This window comes from Hemicordylus capensis, chromosome 5 (genome assembly GCF_027244095.1).
Source record: "Hemicordylus capensis ecotype Gifberg chromosome 5, rHemCap1.1.pri, whole genome shotgun sequence".
Lineage (NCBI taxonomy): Eukaryota > Metazoa > Chordata > Lepidosauria > Squamata > Cordylidae > Hemicordylus > Hemicordylus capensis.
In genome coordinates this window covers 229763569-229788877 of record NC_069661.1, presented here as the reverse complement: position 1 = coordinate 229788877, position 25309 = coordinate 229763569, and the positions used below count along the sequence as shown (strand labels likewise).

At 43.1% G+C, this 25309-nt stretch overlaps 1 protein-coding gene across 3 annotated transcripts in view; it reads left to right on the top strand.

Annotated features, from left to right (window-relative positions):
• BRAF (B-Raf proto-oncogene, serine/threonine kinase) overlaps positions 1-24584 on the top strand; it is a 73786-nt gene extending 49202 nt beyond the window's left edge. The window contains exons 8-20 of one of the 3 annotated variants that reach the window (XM_053254751.1): positions 2507-2666; positions 4363-4399; positions 6575-6694; positions 9842-9978; positions 10314-10431; positions 11922-12006; positions 13734-13910; positions 15121-15167; positions 15806-15924; positions 16621-16752; positions 18529-18663; positions 19702-19855; positions 23006-24584. In XM_053254751.1, the coding sequence (XP_053110726.1) occupies positions 2507-2666; positions 4363-4399; positions 6575-6694; positions 9842-9978; positions 10314-10431; positions 11922-12006; positions 13734-13910; positions 15121-15167; positions 15806-15924; positions 16621-16752; positions 18529-18663; positions 19702-19855; positions 23006-23028 (1444 nt within the window). In that variant the 3' untranslated portion in view covers positions 23029-24584. The remainder of the gene's footprint in view (positions 1-2506; positions 2667-4362; positions 4400-6574; positions 6695-9841; positions 9979-10313; positions 10432-11921; positions 12007-13733; positions 13911-15120; positions 15168-15805; positions 15925-16620; positions 16753-18528; positions 18664-19701; positions 19856-23005) is intronic. The other 2 variants (XM_053254750.1, XM_053254752.1) reach the window with 2 other exon arrangements.
• The last annotated feature ends 725 nt before the right edge of the window (positions 24585-25309 follow it).

The following is a 25309-nucleotide window of genomic DNA, read 5'->3' as shown; positions in this document are numbered from 1 at the left end:
CCTGCTAAATATAAGAGGAGCACCACTTCAAAAGTGCCTCTTTGCTAAATTAGCAGGTATGGGGTGGTGATTACCACAGTTAGGAGGATTCCTTACCAGTAGAATAATTTTTCCTTTTGTGCCCTTAAGGAAGGCAGTTTGCCAAAATGTGTTGAGAAGAGAGGAAATGCATGTTTACAATAAACTCTACCCATCATTTGTACCTCTTAGAAGTCTGTCTCCTTTTGTTGCTGTTCTGAGTGCTGCCTCTTTCCTTTTGCTTTAGCAGTGTATGTGGAGGGAAAGTAACAGCAACCAAGGCTTCAGGTGCACATGCAGTTTTCTGTGTGGGAATCATTGTGTGTGAATCATGACTTTGTGTTCGGGTTCAATTTTTCTATATGGGAACATAGGAAGTGCCTTATACTGAGTCAGACCATTGGTCCATCTAGCTCAGAATTGTCTACACAGACTGGCAGCAGCTTCTCCAAGGTTGCAGGCAGGAGTCTCTCTCAGCCCGATCTTAGAGATGCTAGGGAGGGAACTTGGAGCCTTCTGCATGCAACCCCTGCATGTAACCCCTGCTAACTTGGCAAAGAGGCATCTTTTAATGTGGTGATTCTCTGCTTAGCAGAGGGAGAGTAACTGGCCCTATCCACCTCCAGCACAGTACCTCCAGTGACTGTTGCTGCTGTCTGTTTTATGTTTCTTTTTAGATTGTGAGCCCTTTGGGCACAGGGGACTATCTTATTTATTTATATTTCTCTGTGTAAACCGCCCTGAGCCATTTTTGGAAGGGCGATATAGAAATCTAATGAATGAATAAATGAATGAATGCAAGCATGCAAGTGCTCTTCCCAGAGCAACCCCCATCCCCTAAGGGGAATATCTTACAATGCTCACACATGTAGTCTCCCATTCAACTGCAAACCAGGACAAACCCTGCTTAGTAAATGGGACAATTCATGCTTGCTACCACAAGATCAGTTCTCCTTCATATCAGCTGTTCCACTTGATACTGCAGTGAACCGGATAGTAACCTACATGGGCTCATGCTGTATTCAGTTATTGTTCTGTCAACATTCTCATCTTGAAGCACAACAGGCTCTCCTTAGCCCACTTACTCTGCTTACCTACTTGGGATGTGTACGAAACATTTCGGTACTTCATTAGAGAGGCACTAAAACGATCCTGGTTGCTGCAGCCTTAACATTTCAGTGGGGTGTGTGTGGTAGCTTTAAGGAGCAGGTATGCAGGTCCTTACCAGTGTTCCCTCTAAGGTGTGCGCACGTGTGTGTGCTAACAAGTTTTTTTGATGTCCACTCAGTTAATTTTAGACCCCACTCAGGTTGAATTGGGAAGGCCCCACTCTAAATGCAGATGTACACAGACTGCCTTAATACTGCCTCCCAGAACAAAACTCATGCTGCACAGAGATGAAAAAAATTAGAGGGACTACTGGTCCCTACCTGCTCCGCCACCGCCGTGGTCACAACGCTGCTCAAAAAGGCTGCGCCTGGCTGCTTTCCCGTTCCCAGTAGCCTGCGTGCACGTGTGGGTGTCATTTGCATGGTGAAGCAACACCATACTGACCATTCAGATGCTGCCCACGCATGCGTGGATGCTAGATGCATGCCAACACCACCCGCAGGCTGCTAGGAACAGGAAAGCAGCCACGCACGGTCTTTTGAGCAGGACAGTGCCGCAACCGGAATGGTGATGGGGCTGCAGAGGGGCAGGTAAGACCTGTGTGTCTGCTCCTTAAAGCTGCCACTCTCATAAGAACATAAGAACAGTCCTGCTGGATCAGGCCCAAGGCCCATCTAGTCCAGCATCCCGTTTCGCACAGTGGCCCACCAGGGGGCATGCCCTCTCTCCTGCTGTTACTCCCCCGCAACTGGTACCCCGAGGCTGGAGGTGGCCTACAGCCCTCCGACTAGTAGCCGTCAATAGATCTCTCCTCCATGAAGTTATCCAAACCCCTCTTAAAGCCATCCAGGTTGTTGGCTGTCACCACATCTCGTGGCAGAGAATTCCACAAGTTGATGATGTGTTGTGTGAAAAAGTACTTCCGTTTGCTGGTCCTAGATTTCCTGGCAATCAATTTCATGGGATGACCCCTGGTTCTCTTCCCTGCTGCCTGCCAGAAAATGTTTCATGCATGTCCCTGTTACCTCCCGTTATGATTAATAGTGTGGAAAGCACTTGGTCATTGCAACCTTGACCTCATTCAAGTGAAAAACATAATGTTGACATTGAGAGAACAGTAATTCCAGTGATGCTGTGTTGAAATGCTCTCTTCAGACCAGTGCTTACTGTGTAGTTGGGTTACTACATGGTAATCCTGCCTTTATGTGTGCCGTGTGTCATCTTTAAGAAGCAAGACATGGATGCCATCTTGAGCCTCATCAAATTATCTGAAAACATAAAAGTCAATTTGGATGAAAAGGTTATCTCTTCTGTAAAATAACTGGAGGCCCATTGCAAACTTTAACCCTCTCCTTCTTCTATGCCTTGATTTTCTCAGCCCTCCAATTCTCCCTAGTCCTTCTCCTTCAAAATCCATTCCAATACCCCAGTCTTTCCGAGCAGCAGACGAAGACCATCGGAATCAGTTTGGTCAACGAGATCGCTCCTCGTCTGCTCCCAACGTGCACATCAATACAATAGAGCCTGTCAACATTGATGTAAGTTCCAGCTAAAGCATGGTTAGTCTTTGTAACCAGAATGTGTCTTCTTCCCTTTCCCATGCCTCTTAAGGCAGGGGCAGGCAATGAATGTTATGTAGAACTTGTGCAACTGAGCCCACTTGGTTTTCCTGAGTTGCCATCTTCCAAGGGCAGAAGGCTGGGTGAGTCGAAAGGACTGGAGAAGGACTTAGATAGTCCAGAGAATGGTCTGGAAACTCAGTTCTGCTGCTGGAGCTGAGCAGACTTGTGTCTCTGTAAACTGCCAGGGTGGGAGACTGTCTTGGGAACCATAAGTAGTGGATCTGAGCTCCTTGGAGGGAAATCGGGGTGTGAGTGTAATACTGAGCAGACATGATTTCTGGACCACTCATTGGGTGGGTTCAGACATCTCGTGGAACCATAGTTTGCTGTGCTTTGTTTGTCCTATGTTCTCACATGATGTCTGGACCCTCAATCACGGTTTAGTCTTGGTTTGTTTCAGTAGTTCCACCATCACTGAGCTCTTAGATAGAGAGAGGCTAGCCTTGACTCATGGGCGATAAGGAGAAGGGAAGGGACCCAAACAAACCATGTTATGGAAAAACAAACCAAGATTTGATTATTGTCTGTGGTACCAATCCAGGTTTCTTAAATAAACCTTAGTCTCAGAAACTCTGGTTCCGTATAAACCCATTGATTGCCTGTCCCTGATGGAAGGAGAATCATGTGCAGCATTAATAATTTACTTGTTAAGGACAAGTTCAGCATTCTCTTTAAGTGATACCACCGGGTTGTCTAGGCTGGCCAGTGGTGGCCATGGCTAAGCAAGTGCATAGGTTTTTGTAATGTAAAATGAAATGAAATAAAATTTTATTATGCGCTTTAGAATGGAGAAGGAACAAATAAGCAGTGATAATGTAATGATTGAAATATCTGGCTTGATTTATAGCATAATGTCTGCAAGTTTACTAAGTGGGTCAGGCAAATATGTTCAAATAGCTGCATCTGCTTTACATATGCCAATGGCATAAACAAATATATGACCTGAACAGGTTTCCTTTAATTGTTTTTCCAGTGCAAAGTCTGAAGTGGCTAATGAGAGGCCTTGTGTACAGTTAGTTCTCAGAAGCTAAAAATAAATTATTGTTTTCAATGTATCTGGGCTTTCATTTTTAAGTGAGAGTTCAAGGACTAGCATTCGGTTGACCTCCTCAGATTGCTAATTCCCACAGCTGCCCAAAAGCAGAGTTCACTAACGGTGGTGAATTATATTTTGCTTGATAGTTTTGTGTTACTCAGAAGCTTGCTACTTGTCTATTAATGGAAGTTGCTCCATAAGCTAACACCTCGCCTATTTAACCCTGCTAATTATCATTATTTTCCCTGTACCTCCAATCACTAGTCTTCATTTTCCTTCTTGCATATTATCTGTGAGAGCAGAACATGATCCTGGCATCATTCTTGGAGCTGCTCCTTGGCCCTGCTTGCTAATATAATTAGCTTGCCAGACCCCAACAGAGTTCAAGCCACTCTAGGGGTGCCCGAAGCAGCTGTCCAATTGTGGGGCTGGCAGGAAAGTACTCTGTATCTATGCAATGACTGTCAGGGTGCATTCCTCACTAAAATGAGATTATACCTGTGTTTATATCCCCTGTCTTAGTAGTGACAAGTGATATATGAATAAGGCCCATGTAGTTTTGTTTTTGGTTTGTAGGACTTGATTAGAGATCAAGGGTTGCGAGGAGAGGGAGGTAAGTGACTTTGTTCTCTTGCATCCGACATTCATTGCTTTGCCCCCCTCCCCTTTGTACTGCCTCCTTTTTGCAAAATACAGACACAGAGAGAAATGTAAACGGAGCAAATAGCAATTGTCTGAGGAATAAGTTTCAGTGGTTCGCATTTCACGGTGAGAAAAGGGGAGGGGAGAACAATATGCAAAGTGGTAGCCAGTGGCTTTTAAAGAGAGAACAAAAGAGAACGGTCTGAAGCAACAGGCCTTTCCTTTGTTCTCTTTGACCTTCCTTTTGTCCTCAGAAGCCCAAACCTTCCGCAGCAAGACTCTTTGGGGTGAGGGGAGGGGTAACAGCCAGTATCATTTGGGGGTAGACTACTACAGTAAAGTCCATCCCTCCCTGTTTTTTATACTTCTTAATTTTTGGTTTTACAGTTCCAAGAATGTTAGAACAGCCCTGCTGGATCAGGCCCAAGGCCTGTCTAGTCCAGCATCCTCTTGCACGCAGTGGCCCACCAGATGCCTCTGAGAACAAAACAAGATATATCAGTTATGGATTTGAGAAGCTCTCCAGCTGTTGTTGAACTACAACTTCGATCCTCCTCAGCCTCAGTGAATTGTTCCTGGGGATGATGGGAGTTGTGGTTCAACATCTAGAGGGACAAGATTTCCTACCACTGCACTAGCATGTCTAAACATTGGTATGCACGGTTTCAGTAAATAAAAATGTTTACATACTTGGTTTTTGTTATTTTTTACAACGTGGGAGTTCCTGGTGTTAAAAAAATAGGACACATGGAGGCTTAATTCAGGCTACTGCTGAGAGAGAAATGGGAACCTCCAGGCCCCCTCCATGGGTCCATGGCATGCCCATAATTATCTAGAGGGGACGTCTTTTCTAGGGCTGTGAACATTTTGTTCAACTAAAAAGTACCCCCAGTGAATGGAGCAGCAGATTGAATTTTTTTTATACCAACACAAATTGCAAAGGCCACCATTCCCTCTTGTGAAAGAAGGGGGGAAATCTTCTTTAAGGCAGTGCCTTCCACGGTCCTTATGTGTGTCATCTAAAAACAAAAACGTAGGAACATTTTCCTATATGCAAATATATGTCGATTTTGAGTACCAAACTGATTGATAGGATTACTTGACTATCAGGGCAATCCAGTGCAACATTACTCATGACAAAATCCCATTGAATTCAATGGAACTTCCTCCCTAGTTAAGAAAGTGTAAGATTGCAGGTGGTTGGTTTTTTTAAATTGGTTAACATGTTTGCTAGTCCTTATTTGACATTTTAGACATAGATGTGTCTAAAATGGGATGCTCCCATGTTGTAAAAATGTAAAGCAACCCTGAATTGACCTCTCATGAGTAAGTCCAGCCATTAGCAGAGATCTACACTGATTGTGAAAGCCGGCACTATGTATGTATATACCTTTCCCACCATGTTGACATATATACCCATGGCTGCTGCTGTTACTGCTGCAAAATCTGTTCAGGGTAGAGCTCCAAATCGTGACTGGCTGCCAGGTTTCTTCAAAGCTTTGACTTGGCTCTTTATCAGTTGAGTATGCAGTCGGGCTTTGCCATGTAATGCAGGAAAGCATGTGCCCTCCTTATTCAGTTGGCCCCTTTGCTTTCCATGGCTTCCTTTTTTTTTTCCCCCTTCCCTTTTTGGTGGTAATTTTCTGTACTGCATTTGCAACCTTCACTTTATTAATCAAAACACTAAGCTTATTGCAAACAGTCTTTGGATTCCACTCCCACCTCCGGTTACATTTGACGAGCTGGCTACTACTTTGCAAATTTGAGACTGAAGGTGTGTCCCCAAACCATGCACCCACCAGTGGATACATTGCCCATTTTGACTCCCTTGTGTGTCAGGAGCTGTGGCTTTTGAACAGTTTTGCCCATCCTGTCCAACATTTAAATGTTGTGTACTATTGTGTCAGTTTAAAACTCTGGTCAATAAGCTCTCTGCTGGGCATCTGAGAATACGTGGCAATCAATTACCTTTTGAAAGTATGCTGTTTCTTTTTTTAAAAAGTAATAACTGGGGTGGTTCTCCCCTACAAAGTCAGAAATGGTCTGTGCCTAGGAGTCAAAGCGCCTTAGTTATGTCCCATGACTTTCATTTCTTCTGTGTGTCTGTCTTCCTGTCTCTGCCTGCCCGTCTCTTTCTCTCTAACAGCCCCTATGAACCAGCTGATGCGCTGCCTTCGGAAATACCAATCCCGGACTCCCAGTCCCCTCCTCCATTCTGTCCCCAGTGAGATAGTGTTTGATTTTGAGCCTGGCCCAGTGTTCAGAGGTAGTTGGGCTCTTCTTTCTCGTTTTCACCCAAATCAAACTAAATAAAACCACAGATGCTGTTTGTGCCTCACCCTCACAGCGTGTGTATGTAAGTGTGTGAGTTTATCAAGACACTGTCTTTTTTCCCTTTTTTTTTTCTTTTTCTTTTTTAATTTTTTTTTGCTTGGCCTGGCTGGAATGCTTTGAATGTGCTTTCCCACCCATTTTCACTCACCTTATTAAACTCTCAGATTTAGTCTTTGTTGGACATCTGACATAAGGCTCCTAGAGCAATGCATTGTAGAGCTGAAGTTTCCATGCTGTCTTTAAAAAATGTGTTGCTAGTTGAAGTGGAAGGAAGGATAAGACCAGTCTTGCAACAACTTAACACCTGTGCAGAACAGTTGGTGCTCTGAGGGGTTCCCCTGGAATAATATTGTCAACTGATCCACCACCCCCCTCCCGCCACCCACCCACCCACAAACCAGCCTGGTCTGCTCCTGTGCCATTAACAGTGGCTTGATCAGTCAAAATGAGCAGATGGCTTTTTCTTTTTTTCTTTGGCATGGAGATAAGCGTTACCCCCTGCTGGTAATGCTCACCTCCTGCAGGTCAAGCCACAGAAGTGAAATGTGGTACAAAATTTGGCATCCTGCCCCTGGATTTGCAGCAGAACCGTTCTGTTGTGCATGGTCTTAAGGCTTTGCAGGATTTAGGAGTAGACTGATATGCCTAATTTCCTTGACTGTCAGTTTTAACAATGCTGAATAGGCAAGTGCTCTTCTTCAACACTGTCTTTCAGAGTATTGTTGCAAAGTACTAACAGATCTGCTGACAACTTTCTTTGGTATATGATTTATCTCAGTGATGATACGTTGGGGCTGTGACTAATCTGGATACTAATGGAACGTATTGAAGGACTCTGCAGACTTCAGTTGAGGTCAAGATCAGTTTGCATGCTAAAACAAAAGACATTTCCATTTTGACTCAAGTCTGTAGATATGTGGCTGGGGCAACACATTCTTCGATGTAAAAATATCAAGACCATGATCCAGTGCTGTTAGACATGGTCTAATAAGAAAAATGCTGGATTGTGATCCAAATAAGAAATATAGCAATTCCAAAAATAAATAGGTTTTAGAACAAAGTAACTGAACCAAGCATATGTAAGAATATGATGTCGCTTTCCATTTTGTGGCCCATTTTGTCAGAAAAATGAAAAGAGAAAATAAAAAATCCACTATTCCCTCCCCTTTGGAACATTTGGGGGGCATTGCTGGATGCCAGGAGATCTGCGGAGCATGGTAGGGCACTTTATTTGGCCCACTTTTGCATTTTTAAGTAATTTTCCAGAATTTTTTGAAGTCTGGGAATCTAACCCTCGCGATCCCATAAACTTCAATTACTCATTATCCACAGTTTCATTGCCTGCAGTAACCTGCGGAAATGGAACCCCCACACATAATGAAATCTACCTGTAGTGAAAAAGGAAGAATGAGCCTCCAAGTCCTGGGGGAAAATAAGGCATTTGTGAGCAGAAACCATGAGGACAAATTTGTGTTTAGGACAGAGCCATAAGAAGCCTTTTATCCCTGCTACAGGATGTGAGAGAGATGAAAAGCCCTTAGTCTTCCAAGTGAGAATGAATAGCCCAGGGCTTAAGAAATCACAGGTGCCAGAGAGCCACAGCACCTAGAAATTCAGGTTTGGTGTCCAAACTCAGATATTCAGAGGCAGAGTTATTTCATAGAATCTTTTTATTTGTTCCAGGCAGCCCTGTTTCTCTTCCAAGTATGTTCCTTGTAAAGGGGACAAAGAGAAGCCCATGTGCATTCCCCTTCACAATGTCTGTCACTAAGTCTGTTAGTTTTGTCAGGTGTCTATTGGCTGGCTCCTAGATCCAAAGAAAATTCTGTCAGAGCCTGGAATAGACGGTTGTGTGCTCAAATGCCTACTGTTGTATAGCTTACCCCTCCTCCACAGGTCTGACCCTTTGATATTCCAATATCCAAATTAAATTTTACTCCTCTAATCTCATGTTAGTGTTACTCTGTAAATAGTACTCCCATTTAACGTGGCCTCTGGTTTCCCAAACATTTTAGCTGTTTAAGGACCATGTGGTGCTGCAGTGGAAGGCATCTTCTGCTTGGATGCGGCTTTTCTGAGAGGACAGAGCAAAATGCGCCACATCCCTGGGCGCTAATATGGTACAAAGAAGCTCCCAAATACCATAGAGGCTTCAGCACAAAATTATGTTCTCTTATGTCAATAAAATCCTTTACCTGGTTACAGGATAATTAAAAAAAATCGAAAGATAGAATTAATTCCTTTTAAGCAGCATCGTGCAGCTATGTAGATTAGCTCTATTTTGTGGCTTTTGTTACATCAAGGCTACACAAATGTGATCTCCCCTCAGCTTTGGAAACAGTTTGCCATGCAGCAGGGAGAGGCTGCTGTTTAAGGGGAAGGAGTCCAAAGGCCCCTTGGACTTTCAGAACGAGCTTTTTCAATTCTTTGGATCCTAGCCTCAAATTTTAATCTTCTTTCCATTTGAGTCCAAGTTGGTTGCACGCCCAGCTATTGTCTGATTCCAGGGTTAGTGGCAGCAAGCCTGGAAAGCCAGATAAATGAAATGAAGTACAAAATAGTCTGTAGCTTTAAAAAAAAAATCATGCAAATGGAGTGTGATGAACTTGTTTTGATTGACATTTGCCCTGCTTATTGACAGTGGGTACAATCCAGACAAAATGTAATGTGTTTCAGCCACATTGGGACTTGAGCCCATTTAACTCACTCTGCACTGTGCCCAGGGTCCATGATAATGCAGCAACTAACTGAAATTGTACTAGTGTGCGTAGCAATGGTTGATGTAGAAGAAGCTTACTCTTTCCTCTTTGGTGAATGTAAAGACCCAATCCTAATCCCACAGAAATTAGTAGAAGCATTGCAGTTGAATTAAGTAGATTAGGACTGTACCCTGAAATGTGTTTAAATGCACCTGTTTTGTAATTAACATGTTGTTTTAAATACCTTTTTGTGTATTTTAAAATACTGCATTGTAAACACAATTTCTGCTCTTAAAGTATTATGTGAAATAAATCCACTTTGGGGACTGCTTGTGTCTTTAAAACCTCTAACGGTTTTTGGCATTTAATCTCAAACATAGGCTCAACTACGGGTTTGTCTGCCACGCCTCCTGCCTCCTTACCTGGTTCCCTCACCAATGCAAAAGCGTTTCAGAAATCCCCAGGGCCTCAGCGAGAGAGAAAGTCGTCCTCATCTTCGGAAGACAGGACACGAATGGTAAAGTCCCCTTTGTTATTGAATTAGCAACCAGCCTTTACAAGATTCGAGGCCCAATGCAAAACACAATACAGCCGAATCTCCTAACCCTGGTGTGTGCACAGACTTGCACAGTCTGCTTTCTTGCCCTCTCCCACATACAGATCCCCTCTGCCCTTTCATTTCCAGAGCTCGCCAGGGTTGTAAGCTGTGGCTTGGAACTCTAAACACAGCAAACATGCCAATGTAGATGCAAGACACTTCACTTTTAGGGAAACACACAGGGAGCCCCATTTTTCTTATTTCTTTTTAAGGGTGTGCTTCTGGATGTATTACTAAGCTTGTGTTTCTTGCAGAAAACTCTTGGTCGGCGGGACTCAAGTGACGACTGGGAAATACCAGATGGCCAGATCACTGTTGGGCAAAGGATAGGGTCTGGATCTTTTGGGACGGTCTATAAGGGAAAGTGGCATGGTATGTAATTGGTGCACCAAACCAGTTCTCACCCTAGGTATGAGGAGGCATATGTGAGAGTTGAGCTGCTTTCTCTTTTAAGAGACACTGGCTGACATGATGTGTACTACCACTGCACTAGCACAATATGCAAAGTTGTATACACACAAGAATGTTGCGGAGCTGTGTGAAGTGGCAAGGACATGGAGGAGAGCTGGTCTTGTGGTAGCAAGCATGACTTGTCCCCTTAGCTAAGCAGGGTCTGCCCTGGTTGCATATGAATGGGAGACTAGAAGTGTGAGCACTGCAAGATATTTTCCTTAGGGGATGGAGCCTTTCTGGGAAGAGCATCTAGGTTCCAAGTTCCCTCCCTGGCTTCTCCAAGATCGGGCTGAGAGAGATTCCTGCCTGCAACCTTGGAGAAGCCGCTGGCAGCCTGTGTAGACAATACTGAGCTAGATGGATCAATGGTCTGACTCGGTATATGGCAGCTTCCTATGTTCCTATGACAACCTCTTGCCCTCCTGGTGCACTTCCACAAATATTATTCCCTGCAACATATATGGACCGAGGAGGGGGTTTTGCTGCAGGAGGCATGCCACAGATTGAGCAACACTAGTCTGGAATGCAAGCTGCTGACTTCATGGATTTAGCTTTTCTTGTACTAGCACTGTATTAGACTGGGTGTCAGCTGCTGTAGACAAATTGCGTGATACTGAAATCTCACCCGATTAAGCAGAGCCTTCTTCAAGCATTGAACGAAACTATGCTGTCCTCACATACAGCATCCAATATGGGGCCAGAAGGCCCGCCCCGTCACTCACCCCCACAGCCCACTGCTCACAGTTACTGTGATGTGAAGAGGTGAGCGCCGTATCCATGATGGCCCCAGCCTCCCGATCACTGAAGTGCTGCCATCACGGATACAGTGTATGCTTCTTCAAAAGCTGCAGTATCCGGGAGTGGAGGATTATGAGGATGAATAACTGGGTCGGGGCAGGACTTCTGGCCCCATTTTAGACACTGTACATGAGTACGACATCTTCTAGTTTAACATCTGAATAGAGCCCAGATATCTCCTGTTGCTAGTGACTTTGATGATTCTAATTCTTCAGAAGCTACCAAAAGATTTTGTGTCAGAGCAGTAAAGCATCTTTCAGAATAAGATATAATGACCAGGATTCAAAGCCTGTGCAGCTAATTGCATGCATCTCCTGGGATTTTAGCCTTATGTTTCTTAAACAGCAGCTTCCAGTGCTGCATAGGAAACATTTTTTAAATGGAGGGGACTTTGGTATATGAGAGTTTTGGGGTGTGTTTTTTTAAAGTCAGTATTCCGCCTGGCAGAGAACCTATGATAGTTCTCTAAACCTTGGCTGATGTGTTTTTGCATAATGCTATTTCATGAAATTCTTCCACATATATGGAAGACTGCATAAAATAGCTGAGCTTTGTGTTGCCTTTTCATATTGAGCAGCATGTGTACATCTGATTTTTAAATTGCTTTTAAGGTGATGTGGCAGTGAAAATGTTGAATGTTACAGCCCCCACCCCCCAGCAGTTACAGGCCTTTAAAAATGAAGTAGGAGTGCTCAGGTAAGATTGTGTGAATTACGTTTTGATATATAACATGCATAGCTTCATATGCATTGCTAATTGGCCATTTGTTTCAACTTCCACTTTATCTAATGTGAGCCTTCTAAGCTCAGCCCACATCAGTTATTCACAGCAGAGTTTTCAGTCTTTTTAAATAAGTGTACCCATCCTATCTCAAAGCTTCAGCTTAGCTACCCCATATCAGCAGCCAAGAATTGTGACTCCCAGAAGTAAATCATGCCAGAGAAAATAAAATACAAGCCGAGTGAATCTGCCCTGGAATCAGGCAAAAATGGGCTGGATGAGAGATAACAAACTGAGGCTGAATCCAGATAAGATGGAGGTACTTATTGTGCAGGGTCGGAACTTGGGAGACAATTTTGATCTGCCAGTTCTGGTTGGGATCCTGCTCCCCCAGAAGGAACAGGTACACAGTCTGGGGGTGCTTCTGGATCCGAACCTCTCCCTGCTGTCCCAGGTTGAGGCGGTAGCCAGAGGTGCTATTTATCAGCTTTGGCTGATACGCCAGCTGCGTCCGTTTCTTGAGATGAATGACCTCAAAGCATTGGTACATATGCTGGTAACCTCTAGGCTGGATTACTGCAATGCACTCTGTGTGGAGCTACCTTTGTACATGGTCCAGAAACTGCAGTTGGTCCAGAATGCGGCGGCCAGGTTTCGTCTGTGGGTCATCTAGGAGAGACCATATTACTCCTGTGTTGAAAGAGCTACACTGGCTGATGATAAGTTTCCAGGCAAAATATAAGGTACTGGTTATTACCTATAAAGCCCTAAACAGCTTAGGCCCTGGGTTTATAAGAGAACCTCTTCTTCACCATGAGCCCCATCGCCTGTTAAGATCATCTGGAGAGGTTTGTCTGCGGTTGCCACCAACTCGTTTGGCAGCTACTCGGGAATGGGCCTTCTCCGTTGCTGCCCCTGGATTTTGGAATGAGCTCCCTGTTGCTATAAGAGACTGCCCATCTGTGGCAGCTTTTAAAAAGGCACTGAAGCCACATTTATTCATCCAGGCTTTTAATTAGATTTATACTTTTAATATTTTTAATGCTGGTTTTGAATGATCTTAATGTTAATGATTTTAATGTTTAAATGATTTTAATTGTTTAATTGGTTTGATTTTACTGCCCAGAGACGCATATTTTGGGCAGTATTAAAATATGTCAAATAAATAAATAAATAAATAAATAAATAACCAAAACCACTCCTCTAACTCCACTCACTCTGTGGCTTCGTTTCTCCTCCTGTCCTCTGAAACTTCATGACCAGGACCACAGCATACCCCTGATTGTCACATGACTGTCTAGCTAGGTGCTCGTGCTCATGCTCAGACTCAGCCGACCCTTTCCTCTGGCTGACTGACAGACTGCAGCTAGGGTAGTGCTGATGCTCAGCATCATCCGGCGTTTCTATCACTGCTGAGCATGTCAGTCAGGCTGATTGAGCAGTGGGCTGAGCCTGAGCACCTTGCCAGACCATCATGTGGAGAAGAGAAGGGAGGGATGCTGCCTGATACTCCTCCCCTCCTTCTCCTGGAGAAGGAGTCAACAGTGTAGCTTGCAAGTGAGTCAAACCCTCTGCTTCATATCTGGCACAGTGTTGGAGTTGTATAATTGCATAGCAGCAATGATAGAACTGTTCCTCTTTTAGGTTGAGTTTGATGATCAAGTTTGTTTGAAATGTTTTAAGCCTCCCTCTTGTTTCTGCAGGAAAACACGACATGTGAATATATTACTTTTCATGGGTTATTCCACAAAGCCACAGTTGGCTATAGTAACACAGTGGTGTGAGGGCTCCAGCCTTTACCACCATCTACACATCATCGAGACCAAATTTGAGATGATTAAGCTAATTGATATAGCACGACAGACGGCACAAGGAATGGAGTAAGTATTCGCTGATGGGGAGTGGGGAGGAGATCTTTGCAATGATTCTCAGTGGAGCTTTCCAGCACATACAGGGTTAATTTGCCAGCTTTAACAGTAGCTAGCCTCAATCAGTGGGGTCATGTGTCAGCTCAACTTTGAACTTTAGAAAAGCAAATGTATTAGAACATGACCAGTGCCGAGTACCCAGCTTGAATTGCAGTCTGGCTGTAATTCATTGCTAAGTTTTAAGAAAATATGTATGTAAAAATAAGATTGTCTTAATATTTTGCTTCTAGCAAGGCAATCAGTAATTTGGGGAATTATTCATTAAAACTGTGTAGAACTGTTTTCATTTGAAGAACTGACAGCAGCATCTTCACATAATAATATTTTAACTTAAAATAAAATGGTTGTTTTTATTCTCACTCATGCAGAGAGCCAGAAAATGGCCCGGCCTGTCATATGGACGGCAGGAGGGCCCAAGGAAGGAGGTTTTGCTGCCTCTGCTGCCATCCCAGATGGCAGGGGGAGGCTTAAGCGGGGGGGGGGGAGGTGGGGCAGGGAGCCAGATTGGCCGGGGAGAGGGGTGAGAGACAGGGAGAACTAGTTCGCAGTTGCTCTGTGCCGGACCAGCTAGTCCTTTTTAAACGGCGATCCCACTTTCAAAGATTCTACCAACACATTTCTTTTAAATGTGTTCAATAGCAAAAGTGAGAGAGAAGATTTTTTTGTAATATATCAGAGAAATAATGTTGTGCATTCTGTGCAGTGATTAAAAATGGGTTGTCTTGTTAAAATAACATTTCTTATCCTCAGTATTTGTAATTATAGTCTTTCATGATGTCTATGTAAGAGTCTTGAAATCTTCGCTAATATTTGCAAGGTGTCTACACTGCCTTCTGGTGTTCTATATGATTGCAACTTGAGTGTCTGAAAAAGCTGGGGTATTAATGTGTGGGCATTTTTTACTTAACATGCCCTAAATGGGCCCCAGCTGTTGTTGGACTAACACTTCCCCAATGACAATGATGTTTGTGGCTGGGGAACATGTAATGCATCAAGGTCTGATGGCCCAAGTTTGAGGAGCCCTATTAGAGCCCTTATAACAAAGACTGTCTTCTGCTATATATCACCATCTTTAAGATCCTTCAAGATCACCTGTCCTCTTGGTAGTAATATAAGAAAAATATGCAGTCAACTCATTGTCTAATCTTTTGCTACTTTTCAGTTACTTGCACGCCAAGTCAATCATCCACAGAGACCTCAAGAGTAATAGTATCCTTTCCCTAAAAGGCCTGTCCTTTATCTTTCCCCACCCCCAACACCAGTCTTCAAAGTGAGTGTCTGCTCTGAAAACTTGCGTGAAAAAAGTACAACTACGGGGGATCAGCAGATGTGCTAAACACAAAATGATGATCAGCTGTTTGCCCCAATCCAATGCGAGTGCTGTATTTCGTAAAAATATATTTAAGCCTGACGAGCTGCACCAGAATATAGATGGGAATACATATCTGAATCTTGAAAGTAACGCGATGTAGATAAACAATGTCTGCATTCTGATTTATGCTCATAGTTCTTGATCCAGCAAGTGATACTGTGCTGCTTCAGTCAAAACATCAATGCTTCATTATATGCCACACTGAAGCAATCTTTTGGGTTACCCTCATACAAACATCTTCTAGTTTTAAATACTTCATATGTTGATCATGTAGCCATTAGCGGTGGTGGTGGTATTAGCATTAAATGTGGAAAACAGTCAAATGCCTGCTTAGGATCTAGATGTGATGATTGGTTTGTAATGCAAGCTGCTGGTGCAGACTTGTACAGCTGTTGAATTGCCGCAATACATACTCTGGAATGTGACGATTGGTGCTTTGCATTGCTTTTTTCTCTCCTTGACATCCCTTCTTCAGATATATTTCTTCATGAAGACCTCACGGTAAAAATAGGTGACTTTGGTCTAGCAACCGTGAAATCACGATGGAGCGGGTCCCATCAGTTTGAACAGTTGTCTGGATCAATTCTCTGGATGGTAAATAAAGTGGGAGAAGGAAGTATTCTCCTCTGTAATGCTTTTGCTGCAGGTGGCTTGCACCATCTCCTGTGTGGTCACATCTCCATCACCTGTCTAGGATGGAGATATACTTTTGTCTTGGTTAGGCCCCAACATCTATAATTCACTTCAACAGAGTACTATACAGTGCCACACACGAGAAACCTTTATGTTTGTGTGGTACTCCAGTGAAGGTATTCTTTCTCCTCTTGCTAGAGATCTCACTGCTGTCCCAGCACTTTGATCTTGTGGTGTCCCATCCCAAACTCCCTGCATTTTTGCAGTCAACTCTGAATTATACTAAATGTTGTCCTAATGGAACACCCTCATTGTTGTTGTTGTTGTTGTCGTCGTCGTCGTCGTCGTCGTAGTCATCATCATCCCTGCAAGTTGCCTGCAACCCTGCTTAAAGACAGTTTGTCAGCTTTTATTAGCATTGTCAATCTGAATAACTGAGGAAGTGATTTAGGTCACTTTTATGAATGAATGCTTAAAGATATAGGCTAAATGTGTGTCTGTTTATAGATATTACTAATGTGAAGAGCTTTGAGTCCAGAGCTTTTATGTTGCCCTTTCAGAAACTGGGGCTTCAGGCTTGGTGATTTAAAGCATACGGAAGTAGCCTATCATTGCAGCAGAACAAAGAAAACCCTTGTCTTCTCTTCTGTATCACAGGCACCAGAAGTAATTAGGATGCAGGATAAAAACCCGTATAGCTTTCAATCAGATGTGTATGCGTTTGGAATTGTCCTTTATGAATTGATGACTGGCCAGCTACCATATTCTAACATCAACAACAGGGACCAGGTAAGGCATCCCTGGTTTTGGAGAGGCTTGGATATTCTCACGCAATGTGGTTAGAATGAACAGATGATGCACTGTAAAATGTGTTTTCTCGTTCTCATTTTCTTCTACTTTGTATAGAAACCACCACTGCATTTTTGTATAGGCATCATTTTCTCCTGCTTTGCATAGTCATCATAAGAAGACTAAGAAGTCTGTTCTCAGTTATTAAGGCTTCTTACAGTTTCTTATGAGTCAGCTGAATGGTTTAGCTTTTGGACATGCAGAGTCTTCTGCCAACCCCTCATTGGAAAGCCAGTGTGTGATAGTAGATGACAGTGCTGAACATGGACCAAAAAGTCTTGAGTGTGAGTCCCTGCTCTGCCAGGAAATGAACTATGTGATCGTAAGCAAGTAGTACACTCTCAGCCTAGCCTACTTTGGAGGGTGGTTGTGAGGATAAAATGAGAACCCCCATGTATGCTAGCCTGAAGTTTTGGGGGGATGGGAAACACAAATAATGTAAAACCTTCTTTGATATGATGTAGGGGTGCAGATCCCCCCTAAACATTTGAGGTGTTTGTACCCCATTTTGCTGAACTCCCCCTACCAAACCTAATATCTGCCTACCCAAAATGTCTCTCCACTCACCCACCAAGGAAGGAAGGAAAGAGAGAGAAAGGAAGGAAGGAGAGAGAGAGAGAGGAAGGAAGGAAGGAAGGAAGGAAGGAAGGAAGGAAAATCAAGTGAGGAGTTGCTCCTCAAGCTTTCCCTCTATCTGCAACTCTGAGATGATGTAAGCTTAGGAATGGCCTGGGGCTGGGAAAACCATAAGACGGGATAGCCATCCAGTTTGCTTTTCTTGGACCCTTGCTTCATGCTTGAGTATTGCAACACTTGGGATATCTCTGACATCTTTGGCAAGATCTGTGGCTTCACAGTTGTGGATCCCTGTACTCTGAGCAACTAGCAAGTGAGCAACATAATGGCTGTGACGGAAAGAAGTGTGCCGTTACTTCGGTGCATGCAAGGAAGGTTCCATCTTGTTTCTTCAGTGGCCGCCTTCACTCCATGTAAAATGGCAAACAGCTTTTGAAACTGAAAGGACTTCCAAAAGAAATGTACAATATGGCATGTTATCTGCTTTCTAAAGAAGAGCTGGAAATCTGAATGTGCCCAGCTCCTTGGAAATGCCTTAAACTAGTATGCCTGAAGTTGGATTCTGCCCATTGTTTCAGTATAGGATGTATCTTAGTGTAACAATATCCAGTGTGGTCAGACACCAGACTGTGTGGTCAGAATTTTGCTTAAAATTCAGCAACACCCATATTTATCTTTCTATCTATCTATCTATCTATCTATCTATCTATCTATCTATCTATCTATCTATCTATCATGCCTGTATACCACCCAAAACTCAAGTATCTGGACAGTTTGTTGTTAGATTGTTACTAAATGTCGTAATTTGGGGATCAGTACATGTGTGGGAAGTTTGGTGTTCACGTCTTCTCTAGAGTTGGGAGGCACTTTTAGATCAGCTTATAGTTGATCTAAAACTGATGCCGCACAGGGAATATATCAATATTACAGTGTAGAAAAACTTTGAAATACAAGTTTAAAGATCGTAAGAGTTGTAAAAAAAATGGACCTGGACTTCCTGAAAATTCCGTTAAAAATGGACCTGGACTTCCTGAAAATTCCAGCTCTTTTTAGTAATACTTGCCCTTCCACAATTTATTATCATAAATAGACTTTTAATGTTTGAATTTTCTCCTTCCTCCCTCCACCTAAAAAACAAAGATAATTTTTATGGTGGGACGAGGATACCTCTCTCCAGATCTCAGCAAAGTGCGGAGTAACTGTCCCAAAGCCATGAAGAGGCTAATGGCAGAATGCTTGAAAAAGAAGAGAGATGAACGACCCCTCTTCCCACAGGTAAAGAATATTAGTTCTCAGAGCAACTTCATTTTTAATATTTAGTTCAGATGTGGCATCTGTCTGCTTCGGGTAAAAAAGGGTCAGCAAATATCTGTTGAAATGTCTTTACATTTCTGAAAGGAGAAAATTTTAATCCCGTTTTAGTTGAGCATTTCAGTTTCACAAACTTCTCAAAATTCACAAAATTTTCACAAAATTCTAGAGCAGAAAGAAAATGGATTGCCCTTTGCCATATACCTAGTTGGGAACTTCATAATGATAGCCTAGACAGCATGAGGAATAATGGAACTGCTGTCTGTACCATAACATCAATCAGTTGCAGGACTAAAGATAGATCCTGTCTCTCTCTATATGACTGTCTCAGTGCAAATATGAGCACGGTTGATGTGGCATGAGCCCATGTGATTCATCATAAAGGTCCTCCAAATCTATTTAACCTAGTATTGGCTAGGGCAGTAGTCCACAGCCTTTCCTGACCTGGGACCTACCATGAAACCCAACTTGCAAAATGAGAACCACTTCTAACTCCTTACTGTATATATCTCCCTCCCTCACCCCACCCCCTTCTGTCTTCCTGCCAAAGAAAATGGGGAGGGTTCCAGAACCCAATGAGCACCTGCAACTTCAGGGCTGTTCTGAATTTACTTCTAAATCCTTGCTTCATAACTGAAATTGCATTATTGATTTATTGTATTTAGAAGCCACTGTGTGCCAGGCAGCTCCGACTTTCTCTGTAGCCTGGCAGTAATGCTTTAAACAGCAAGCTGTTCTTTAAAGCCTTTAATCGTGATGCTGCCACATAACCAAAGAGAGCCAAAGCAAGCATCCACATTACCTCTTTCGTCACCTTTGTAGGGGAGAGGCTTTAATTCCTCTAGGACTATTTCTGCTAGGGTGTTTTCTACGAGGAATGTTACAAACATCATGGTGCTGGAGTCGCTCCACACAGAGGCCTAATTAGTTTCAGTTTTAGGGTTGTGCCACCATCTCGACTCTGCGACACATGACTTTCCCTTGTTTTCTGTTGGTTTTCAGATCCTTGCCTCTATTGAGCTTCTGGCCCGGTCGTTGCCAAAAATTCACCGCAGTGCATCTGAGCCCTCCTTGAACCGGGCTGGTTTCCAGACAGAGGATTTTAGTCTGTATGCTTGCGCTTCTCCAAAAACACCCATCCAGGCAGGGGGATACGGTGGGTTTTCTGTAATCTGAAAAGAAGCTGAAAGCATGTTCCCCCTGTGTCGGTTCTGTCCCCATATGCGCACACGAGTTTTAAAGTCCAACAAGCTCTCTGTTGTGTATGTTTTGGAAGGTGCACTGGCTATAGAAGGACTCAACTAACACCAGGCCTCCTGCATTCCCAGAATGGTGTCTGTTGCTGGCAATGGAAACCCTGGGAATTACCACCACAAAAAGGGGGTTGCATGAGGCACTCAATGGGAAAAGGGAAAGGTTGCTGAAAATGTACTTTCCTTCCCCAGCTCCTCCATCTCAGTTTGAGGCATAGGTCAAGTTTCTTCCTAGTGCCATCTTTACCACTTTGGTTAATGTGGTTTATAGATGGCTGGTAGGGTTTGATGTTTGCATCTTAAAACTGTTGCTTTGTTCAGTCACCATGTGGTAGTACCAGTTTTAGATTCTGAAGTCAGCAGTGTTGCTGGGAGTGTGTAAAAATAAGGCAAAAGAGCTTGGATAAATGGTTGGGAGCATCCAGGCCTGTTTTCTTGAGTAATGGTGAGCAGGCTTCACAGAATATACAAGACATTTGGCAGGGAATGGCTTGCTTTTTCTGAACTTCATGCTCATTGGAAACTTATCTGTGTAGAGGAACTTTTTGTGGTTTCTGTTGTTGAGGGTATGTATTATGGGGAAAGTCATTTCTTTTTATTGTCTCAGTGTTCTGGTCCGGCTCTTCTTTGATACCTCCTTCAGCTGTTGAAAACCATTGCCGGATATGTGCCTTTGCTCCAGACCGCTTCAGGCATGTTAACAAACCTCACTAGATCCAACAGGCTTGAAGGGACCTTAAAAACACCAAACTCATTATGTTCTTGTCTGTGTAGCCAGAAGTATGGCTGCTGTGCATTAAAACATTGATGCCCATAATGGGGGAAAAATACTCTTGTAAAAGCAGAGTGGTAAACTTTAAAAGTTGTTTAGAGGTGGGAAATGGAACATTTCACCACTAATTCTTTTAAAAGTAAATGGCTTGCTGCTATTGCTCAATTTTATGTGGGTTAATGTTTCTTCTGAAATCTCCTTTCTGTGGAGAAGATGTTTTATGCTTATGTATAGAATTTATCCAGTTTGGGGCAGATCTGTCTGGAAGGCAAGGGCCCTGATAGAATTGCTTGACTCCTTACTTTCTCTCCTCCCATTTCCCAAAAAACTCTTTTTGTTTTCTTTTGGAGTATCTACCTTGAGTAGGTAAGCCCACTGCTTTAGCATTTATTGCGTTAGCTTACAGTTCTGAACATAACAGGAATGTAGATAGTAACCTTTGTCTGTACCTGCAGTGTTGAGTTTTCTTGTGACCAGTGTTCCCTGTAGCAGGGATTCCCAGTTGTTGTTGACTGCAACCCCCATAATCTCCAGCCAAAGGCCATAGCAGCTGAGAATTCTGGGAGTTGTAGTCAAACAACATCTGGGAATTCCTGTAACAGGGGACACTGCTTGCGACATGGCGACACATTCCACTTACTTGTGAGCTGTTCGCCCTGGCCGGTTTCTGTTAGTAGAAACAAGCTGTGGGTAGGTCTTCAAAAAGCTAGAGGTATGTACCTTGGCTGTCTCCTCTGATACAAAGAAGTCTGACAATAACATATAGCAAGTATAACTGAGCAAACTAGAGATGCAAAGGCCAGAGGGTGGGATGGGGGAAGAACAAGTTTTCCCCGGGGGGGGATGGGGGGGGAACAGGGTGCCCGCCCCCCGCCCTTTCCCCAGGCCTTCACATCTCTAGTGCAAATGCATGAAGCTGGTGAAGTTATTTTAGAAAGTAGCACATTTGTACTCTACTGCTAATGGAGTGGAGCGCATAAATCTTGTGTCCACAGGTCTTTTGAAAGTAGTAGGTGGCAGCCAGTCATCCGGCTCTCAAACAGTGAATCAGACATCGGTGACGAGACCGTGATCCCTTGCTAGGGTGGAGGTGGAAGTTGTAAGCTTCCTACCTGCTGGCTTTTGTACATGTGTGATTTGGGACAGGAGGTGAAAAGTCACTCAGGGCTGAAGAAAACCCTGGTCCAAGAGCAAGCCCATGTCAGCACATGCCTCAGATAGCTGGGGGTGAATTGGCGTTCCATTTTCTTATAAAGCAGACTCGTTATAAAAAAGGGGGGTGTTGAGCATTCAGGCCAAACTTGCGTCTCCTCAACAGCTACAGATATGTAAGGAGGCCTGCTTGAATTTTGGTGGCTCTTGAGGCTATTGAAGGCTCCTACAGCTGAGCAGTGATCAAAGCAGGGAGAAAGGACCAGGTGCTCTTACTGCCGTGTATTGTGAGTAAGGGGTGGGAGAACACAAATGTCCTAAAATTTTGACCCTACAGCATAATAATCTGATCCTTTTTCTTCTCTGTGGAGTCATTAGTTTCACAACAACTTGATAAGAAATCTGTGTAATAAGCTGGAGTCCCATTTGAAATGCCGGTATCTGACTGCAAAGACTCAGTATGTAGGGTTAATCGGGTATTATCACAGTAAATTAAGCGTATACATAAATTGTGGTTAACAGAACTCTCTTTGGAGTCAAGCTGCTAGAAAGCATGCTTAGGTTTCGTGAGTATAGCCCCTTCAGATAAAACTCTAGTAGCTTCGTTATGTGACACTGAAAGGTAATCTCCTCCCCTGCCTCTAAATCAAAATTAGAAATGAGGATTTGGAGAGTAGGCAAACATAGCATGAAGTCTGAGACTTACCCACTTGTAAATATCAGATACTGAATCTCCTTCAGGCAGCAGCTGCCGTTGTTAGATCTTCCTTCCTTCTTCTGTTAGATAAAAATGTTCAAGTGGGGATTGTAGAAATGTGAATCATTTTTTTTTTTTAAATGCAAATTCCTCATGAGAAGCTTTTCTTCCTGCAGACTTTTAATACTCCGCAAAATGGGCAGCATTTTTCTTTGGGGAACCTTTAGTTCAGCAAGAGATTTTGTGTGAGTAACTTTGTTGTTCTCTGTCTGCCAACAAGACCCTTCTCTACACTTTAATAATTAACCATTGGATTTTCCTTAACCTCTGCTGCATCCAGTATATGCATCAGATTTATACTGGATAACGTTTCTATCTTGCTGTTGAATAAAACCCAACTTCTTAAACTCGGCTCTTGTCCTCCCTCTACAGGCGAATTTGCAGCGTTCAAGTAGCCACAGCAACATTGGCAGCAAATCCACTCTGTTATCTTTTTTAAAAAGTCTTGTGTTCCTACAGTTTCATTTGATCACATCCAGACTCTATTCTGCCCTTCCAAACAAAGCAATTTAGAGGCAAAGAGGTTTTAGAGCAGAATGGAGCTACCAATCCAACTTTGGTTGGGAGGGGAAAAGTCCCTTGATAGGACCCAGAATGTGTCTGCTGCCTGTGTGTCCACCTTCCAGCCTAAACGGCCAAGTGCATTCGGAGATCCCCAGTGGCTGCCTGTACCGTTGGCATCATTCCCAGGAGAGAGGAGGGCCTGCGCTTTGACTTTTCGGTGCTCTGGCATGATGAGATTGGAACTCCTGCTGCAAGCGTAGGCTTGGGATGGTCTGCTGGTCGGCTTTCTCCCTCTAACAACGAATCATCAGAGGCTGAACATTTGATGAGACCAAGCTAATCAAAACAATCATCCTCTGGTCTGATTTATTTATAGTTCCCCACCCTACCCTCTGGTGTGCTTACTGATCAAAGGGATGCATGCAGTATCTCCTTTTTCAATTGAATGTGAGCATTGGGTCTTTTGATCTTAAGATCTTAGCCAAATTGGATATTGGAAAGAGGGGATTGGGAGGGGGAATCAGTGTATCTGAAAGAAAATGGGATGCTGCACCTTCTCTTTCCAGAATCGCTTTTATCTCCAGAGCCAACCATTCCCTCCCATCTTTCCTTTTTAATACATTTCCCAGAAAGGGGTTGGAAGGCTCTGTTTGTCGGTCCAGCAACAGGTCAATGTTTTTCCAAAGCTGTAGCAAAGTTATAAATGTGTGGATTCCCCCACCCCACCCCATTTTGTGTTGATAGCATTTGATTCTATGGTGTGTGTGCGTGTGTGTGTGTATTTCACTTTGGGTGGGCAGGCGGGGCGGGGGCTTGTTGGCACCTGAAGTTTCTCAAGCTTCTAATGCAGACTATGAATAACCTTCACCTATTTTAAAAGGTGTGAGATAACGTTGGGTTCCAAATGTTTTATAAACAGAAGTTCTCAGGTTGAATTGAATATGTTTTTGTTTTGTTTTTTAAAAAAACAAAACTTGTAGCCCCCCTCCCCAAGAATTAGACATTCCAAAAATTGTTTCATACTTTTAAAAAATGGTTTTAATCATGTTAACTGAGAGAGAGAGAGAGAGAAATGTGCAGCAACTTGTCCTAAATTACAATTTGCTGATGTTTTAAAAAAATTAAATAAGTGGTACTTTGCTGGATCAACACTGAAATCTTTTTCTCAACATTTTCCTTCCTTCGGGCTTTCCATGCAGTTTCTTTCTCATCTTCTGTTTTGTATCCTTGGCTTCAAGATGGCGGTGATTGCATTTTGCTTTCTCTTTTTGCCTTGCTCTTAATCCTAATTTGCAAAATGGTTCATAGTTTCTATTTTACCCAGTTGGGGTAAAACAAAAGAAAATATCCAAGAAAATATCCTTTTTGTCGCTTACCTCTGGTGGAATCTTAGTCTCTGTTCACAAAATTCTCTGCCGTGGTAATTAATGTAATAAACTTTTTTTTTTGTAGAGAGGTAAGTCAGATGTCACTAAAAATAAATTATGTCAGCAGAAGGCTTTAGGTTTAGTGCATTTCTGCCCTGTTCTGTCCGGTAGGAGACCACCACCACTACTTCACTAAAAGTTTATACTGGATAAAATCAGGTCACCAGATAAAACAGCAAAACTGTCTGAATTCAGAATCTCTGGATATGGTACATATTGCAGTTCTGTTACCAGGAGAGTTAAGGGCAAGAGGGAGTCCTTTATAGTAATGGCCTATTTGTGGAATGAGAGCATACCTGTCAGATTTTGTTTTCGAAATGACAGATCCTTAATTGTATGATAAATGTAATCAGATATTGACCAGTAAATCAGGCTATTTGCAGGAATTTGAGTAAGAGATCGAGCTGAAATACTGTGTATTTAAACATTATGCAGGATAGCAGTTGTGACTGGTTTGAAGTTGCCGGGCACAGTGAATAGTGAGCTGCTCTGCACAAACACAATTGAAGTGAACGGTTGCACAAGCTCATGGATGTGAGATCTTGGACTGTTCCCATTTCCTTCAATGACTGTGCTTGGTAAACTTTCCACTGGATTTGCACAGTATGATTAGAATAAAGCAATGTGTATTGGCAGTGCACACAGTATGCCAATATAAAGCGAAACCAGAAAAGCACAACTCTTCCTTGTCGTCTTTTCGTTGTTGCTCTCCACCTGTGACTAGAGCCATGGGTCCTCCTCCCAA